Source organism: Salmo salar, chromosome ssa11 (assembly GCF_905237065.1).
Source record: "Salmo salar chromosome ssa11, Ssal_v3.1, whole genome shotgun sequence".
NCBI lineage: Eukaryota > Metazoa > Chordata > Actinopteri > Salmoniformes > Salmonidae > Salmo > Salmo salar.
The window spans coordinates 24,565,208-24,572,172 of NC_059452.1; the positions used below are offsets into that span (position 1 = coordinate 24,565,208).

General features: G+C 41.0%; 1 protein-coding gene across 1 annotated transcript in view; it reads right to left on the minus strand.

Moving 5' to 3' along the window:
- Positions 1-3,745, minus strand: part of LOC106563548 (leucine-rich repeat-containing G-protein coupled receptor 4) — a 29,826-nt gene extending 26,081 nt beyond the window's left edge. The window contains exon 1 of the mRNA XM_014129225.2: positions 2,939-3,745. Within this exon, the coding sequence (XP_013984700.2) occupies positions 2,939-3,126 (188 nt within the window). The 5' untranslated portion in view covers positions 3,127-3,745. The remainder of the gene's footprint in view (positions 1-2,938) is intronic.
- Between the last annotated feature and the right edge of the window lie 3,220 nt (positions 3,746-6,965).

Sequence of the window (6,965 nt, forward strand, 5' to 3'; positions counted from 1 at the left end):
TAGAAGAGTACTAAGGATGTAATTCCACTTTTGATGAGCGCTAACTGGGATTAAATGATTAAACAAACATTAGCTCACTTCCGGTAAGGAGCGTTACCAGCTCAGCTCAGCACAGCCTTCCTGTGCATTAACTCTGACAAAAAGAGTCTTTCTACAGCTGTGATGTGTCGCACTAATCCATCATGACCCCTGCCCTCTCTACTCACCAAAACACAGAAGGAATGGAAAGAAGGGGAGTTTAAGAGACGGAGAAGAGACATTGAATGGAGAGAGGGAGAGAGAAATACAAAGAGAGAGAAATAGAAAGAGAGACAGCTGCACTAAGGGTCAATTCCACAGTAACAGACAAATACTTTTACTTTAAAATGTATTTCAAACAAAAACCAATGATTGACCACTTTTAACAATTTCCACTGAACATTTTACAAAACACATTTACTTGAAGAATTGTCAGAGGAAATTGCTAAGTAGTCCCTGTGCATGGAGTTGTATCATTTGTTTGCAATCATTGGTTTATGTTTGACATAGATTCTAAAGTGAAAAATCACTCTGTTAGCGTGGAATTGCTCTAAGGCAACCCATCAAATACTCTGAGGGCTTGAACTGAATATATCACGTAGTTATGAGCTAAAAAGCTGTCACAAAGCATTTGGTTAACCCTTGCTCAGTGTAGGTGCACAAGAAGCCTTCAAGCCCACACTTCCAATCGTAATAAGTAGACATCACAATTGTAATACAATATTTGGGGATATGTTGGTAACTTACATGTAAGTCTGAAAAGATGATGATGTTTGATAACAGCATACACTACACTGTCTTAGTTGACACATTGGTAAATACCACGGTTTCTCTTCATTTTACCTGACACAAAACAACACTGGCAGTTTATTGGGTCAACTCTAGAGCGTGTGTATTTCTACAATTCTGCTGGATATTAATGAACTCAAGAAGTCAATAAAATGTACTTACAGTCCATGTGGTATAATGTTCAGGTACCTAGGTGGAAATAAAAGGTAAAAACCAACCCCTCAGCTTTTATGTTACATAAATAAAGGTGATGGTGATATTGTATATATTTAAATGTCTCGTTCAGTCTTGGATATGAAACTGTTCTGCATCAATACCCACCGGGCCCAGATGTCAATTCAACATCTATTTCACGTTGGTTCAACGTAATTTCATTGAAACGACATGGAAACAACTTTGATTCAACCAGTGTGTGCCCAGAGGGTAGTCTTCTCAAGGTCAGATCCTTCCTTCTTTTCCACATTAGGATGCACATTTCCTTGGTCCACCTTCAATAAATAACACATAGACTCTTTGACGCCCTTGGGCGGCTGCTCTGTTTATCATTAACTAAGACATTGTGAAACCTTTAAGGCTAGTTAACCAGAAATGTATTAACTACGCAGTCCCAGTCTCAGTTTCTACTCAGTTAGTAAAGCTCTTCCTCTTTCTCTCCAGCTTTTCTTGTTACAGAGACAAAGACAGACATGAAGGCGGAATCACAGGGAATACAGAAAAGAAACAATGACCATTCCTTAAAAATCAACTATAGGCTAACTAAAAGAGCCATGTCATAGAGCTTTTGGTTTAGTTGTTATTTTGTCTTGATCACAACAGTTTTTTCCTTTCGTCAGTTCCTGACCAAGATTCAGAATATTTTATTTTGTTAAAAATATAGTCTACAAATAATTTAACATTGCACATTTTCCCCATGTTGATAAGTTGCTTGAGCCACAATATTGTAAGGAAAGTAAATAAGACTTAATTATTATGGTAAAGTGTTACCGAACTGACAAATTCTGGGGTGAATTCTGGGTATCCCTGTAAGATGAATTTGAAAGGTTTTCCTGCATCACTTTGTAAAGGACATGTAATGCATATGTAAAGGATATGTAATGCATATGTAAAGGATATGTAATGCATATGTAAAGGATATGCAATGCAAATATCACAAAACCAACCACAACAACTGTCTCTGAGATGGGTAAGTGTGTCCAAAGTGTTGTCTTTTAGGGGTAGGCATACACCGAAAGTGACCTGGGACTTTCTCTGCCATGATGTGAGTTGGTGAGTGGAGCAGCATTCAGGATAAACAGTCTCAGGCAGGTATTTCTGGGATCTGTTAATGTCTGATCTCCAATTTTATAAAGACCAAATTAAAAGGATTACACCAAAGCATCATGAAGTTCCCTCTGTCAATGCCTGTTCTGGATCAAACCTTAGCCTTCTCACAGCAGTAGGCACAAAATGTCTTCATAGTTCTATTCCTTCACATGTCAACAAGGAGTCAGTCCAGACTACAGAGCCAAGACAGGCCGAAGAATCAGCAAATTAAGACCTTCTTGCTTTACATGGATGACGGGCTACTATTCCACATGTCCCTGAATATAAGTGTAAAAGATCATGGCTGTAGTCTAACAAAGTGAAAGTCCAGGTCCCAGGCCAGGGAATATGCTATAGCTTGTATGCTTTTCAGTAGAGTAAAATACTAGGGTATAAGAGGGGTCATATCAAGGAAAGGTCAGCAAGTGAATGAGTTTGGACCAGCATGAACCATTTAGCAACCATTGCATTAAAACATAAATAGCTTAGCCAATACTGTATATACTGTACCAACCTTTCATTTTAAGGCCTACTTTTCCTCTGGTTGTTCTTCATTCTTTGTGTTTGCTCTTTCATACCAACCACAATAATGTGTTTGTTATCAGTTGAATAACTGATCCACAGCCCAAAGTTGTAAAAACGCACTCGATTATTTTGTTTCATTGACAGCCATTGTGCAAAAGTTTGCTCCAGTACTGACGTGGTGAGGTGCCCCTCTCGAGTAAGTAGTGGCCGACCTTACCGTTACAAACACGGTCTAACTAGGGAGAGATATTGATTCTAGGTTTAATCGTGTTTTATTACAGTTTCAATATGTGTTGATACTTACAGATAGTAGGTGAAGGCGCTTAGACCAGTTGGGACAGTGGTCAGACCTTTCCCAGAGCAATCGGCGCCTCCGTCCTCGTCGCAGCTGCATGAGGACGAACAAATAGCCGGAGTGGATTGTCCTTGACCAGCCGCACCATCCCGTAGTGAAAACAACCGCAAAAATATCCAGATGACAAACACGCGCATGTTCTTCTTCTGTTCAGACTGAGCAAAAATGGCTTTACGTTTTTCTCTTATAAGGACATGTAGGCTACTTTTCGTGTGATTGCTCGGTTGTGATGGCTTGTCCAAGAAGCTTGAATACGTATTATTATTGATAGGTAGTCGACCACTTCAAGGATATAGAATGTTAATGCATCAGTCCCACCAAACATATATCCTTAACTACCCCTGTCAAGTCTGGGAAATTTTCTTTACTCAAACAATGCGGTTTACCTTGCACTAAGTGTGCTCCTATTCATCCCGTGTGGAGTGTTGGTCCCATAAAAATAAGTATCACCCGTCCACACAGACGACAAAATCGACACCTTTTGCTTTTTTTCCGTTTTCGTTGTCCCATTAAATCAGCAAACCAGGCGGATCCGTGCGTGGACAAAATAAGAAGCCTCAATACAATTCTCCAACCGAAATGGGAAACACTTGGTGCGTTATTTTGCTATCGTTTCCCTCCTGATTTGTTTCCTGTAGAACAACACAGTCAGCTTTCAGCCATTCCTCACGTTTCCTTCCTTTGCTCCCTGCCACCAGCAGCCCGCTTTTTCTTGCTCACTCGGTAAGCACCCTGCCGGACAACCTGCCACACGATCTGCTGAATACAGTATGTTAATACTGACCTACATATTAATGATTTCACAACGTCACACTTTTGCTTTAGTAAGCAACATACTGCAGTTAATACGTTTGTAATTGTGTAACAATTCATTTAAATGATCAATTCATTTCCACCCCAGTCCTTTCTTTGAGTGTGGTACCATCTCAGGTTAGTCCTTTGGTAGTAGTTGGTCAATAACTGATATAATGGTAGGCTTACCATTCTTATTTTAATGAATTCCAACTGACTGAAATGTAGTTGTTATTATTAGATAGGCCTAATTGTCAGTTTATTATCATTTTACCATATGCTTTCTACCAATAATACTGTTGGCCTAAAATAAAGTATAACAAACAGTTTCTTCAACAACTACATGCCAGATGAAACGTGTTAGTTAGCCTTCTCAGGTCAAATGTTATTTGTTTGATTACATAATACTTTTCTTTGTGTAGGTCCTGTGATTTGTTGTTCTTTGATTTGTTGTTCTTTATCTTTTAAAAAAATGGAACCTTTATTTAACAAAGCAAGTCAGTTAAGAGCAAATTCTTATTTACAATGATGGCCTACCCCGGTCAAACCCTCCTCTAACCCGCCCTATGGGACTCCCGATCACGTCCGGTTGTGATACAGCCCGGGATTGAACCCGGGTCTGTAGTGACGCCTCTAGCACTGCGATGCAGTGCCTTAGACTGCTGCGCCACTCAGGATTTCTACTTGACTCCTGCCTCCAACAAGGGGGAATGTGAAAGTGTGACAACAATCCAGCCAGTAGAGTAGACACTTCTCTCTCAATGGTTTAAGAGTCGCTGTGCTAAATAGGACTCTATTTTCACCAAAAGGGTGGCAGGCAAGGCACTTTGTTACTTGTCCACTGCTTGTCCACTGCTCCCTCCTCCGCTGTGGTTGGGCAGGCAATCCTCTGTAACTTGTGGCAGAGCCTCTGCCACAGAGGTGACCAGTGTGAGCTCCCCAGAGGCATGCAGACCTACAGCGGGTGCTGTCCAAGGCACCATTCAGCCTGTTCAACATAAAAATATATGGATAGTGTATGATATCATTGATAAACGTTGTAGAACCAGCCATCTCTCCGAACTACGCAGCCAGCGAAGAAGGAAACTTCTTAAGGATGCCACCATCGGCAATAGCAGCTTTGAAAGAGACACAGGGGTACACATCATGCTCTGAGCATCATGGAATCAGGGCAGTGTTCTGTTTCATACCTGAGAGAAATACTGATCCGCTCATGATGCTTGTTGTTTGGGTCCACAGTGACATCAGCATGAATAACATCACAGAGCTCAGAGCATTCATTGTCAGGAACTTTGAACAGAGAGTATTCACCTTTTCTTGTACATTACTCATAACACAGTTTTTATTATACCCATTTGATAATCAGTGCTTTTTAAATACAACAGAGACATTTTTAGAATACGTGTTTGATCAATATGTTGCTCAACAAAATATTAAGAACTCTGTCTTTTCAATTGAAGTTTCTCTTACATCAAAGAGTCATGGCATTGTGGAGTCGGCTAATGTAGTGTTTTCAAAAATCCATACATTTTTCAAGCACCAAAATGATAGTCACAACAATGTCATCCAATAAGTTCTAACTGTTAGTAGTGCACATGATGGTGACATACTTATAACATACAACATACAGTGAGGGGAAAAAAGTATTTGATCCCCTGCTGATTTTGTACGTTTGCCCACTGACAAAGAAATGATCAGTCTATAATTTTAATGATAGGTTTATTTCAACAGTGAGAGAGAATAACAACAAAAAAATCCAGAAAAACGCATGTCAAAAATGTTATAAATTGATTTGCATTTTAATGAGGGAAATAAGTATTTGACCCCCTCTCAATCAAAAAGATTTCTGGCTCCCAGGTGTCTTTTATATGGGTAACGAGCTGAGATTAGGAGCACACTCTTAAAGGGAGTGCTCCTAATCTCAGTTTGTTACCTGTATAAAAGACACCTGTCCACAGAAGCAATCAATCAATCAGATTCCAAATTCTCCACCATGGCTAAGACCAAAGAGCTCTCCAAGGATGTCAGGGACAAAATTGTAGACCTACACAAGGCTGGAATGGGCTACAAGACCATCGCCAAGCAGCTTGGTGAGAAGGTGACAACAGTTGATGCGATTATTTGCAACTGGAAGAAACACAAAAGAACTGTCAATCTCCCTCAGCCTGGGGCTCCATGCAAGATCTCACCTCGTGGAGTTGCAATGATCATGAGAACGGTGAGGAATCAGCCCAGAACTACACGGGAGGATCTTGTCAATGATCTCAAGGCAGCTGGGACCATAGTCACCAAGAAAACAATTGGTATCACACTACGCCGTAAAGGACTGAAATCCTGCAGCGCCCGCAAGGTCCCCCTGCTCAAGAAAGCACATATACATGCCCGTCTGAAGTTTGCCAATGAACATCTGAATGATTCATAGGACAACTGGGTGAAAGTGTTGTGGTCAGATGAGACCAAAATGGAGCTCTTTGGCATCAACTCAACTCGCCGTGTTTGGAGGAGGAGGAATGCTGCCTATGACCCCACCATCAAACATGGAGGTGGGAACATTATGCTTTGGGGGTGTTTTTCTGCTAAGAGGACAGGACAACTTCACCGCATCAAAGGGACGATGGACGGGGCCATGTACCATCAAATCTTGGGTGAGAACCTCCTTCCCTCAGCCAGGGCATTGAAAATGGGTCGTGGATGGGTATTCCAGCATGACAGTGACCCAAAACACACGACCAGGGCAACAAAGGAGTGGCTCAAGAAGAAGCACATTAAGGTCCTGGAGTGGCCTAGCCAGTCTCCAGACCTTAAACCCATAGAAAATCTGTGGAGGGAGCTGAAGATTCGAGTTGCCAAACGTCAGCCTCGAAACCTTAATGACTTGGAGAAGATCTGCAAAAAGGAGTGGGACAAAATCCCTCCTGAGATGTGTGCAAACCTGGTGGCCAACTACAAGAAACGTCTGACATCTGTGATTCCCGACAAGGGTTTTGCCACCAAGTACTAAGTCATGTTTTGCAGAGGGGTCAAATACTTATTTCCCTCATTAAAATGCAAATCAATTTATAACATTTTTGACATGCGTTTTTTAGGATTTTTTGTTGTTGTTATTCTGTCTCTCACTGTTGAAATAAACCTACCATTAAAATTATAGACTGATCATTTCTTTGTCAGTGGGCAAACGTACAAA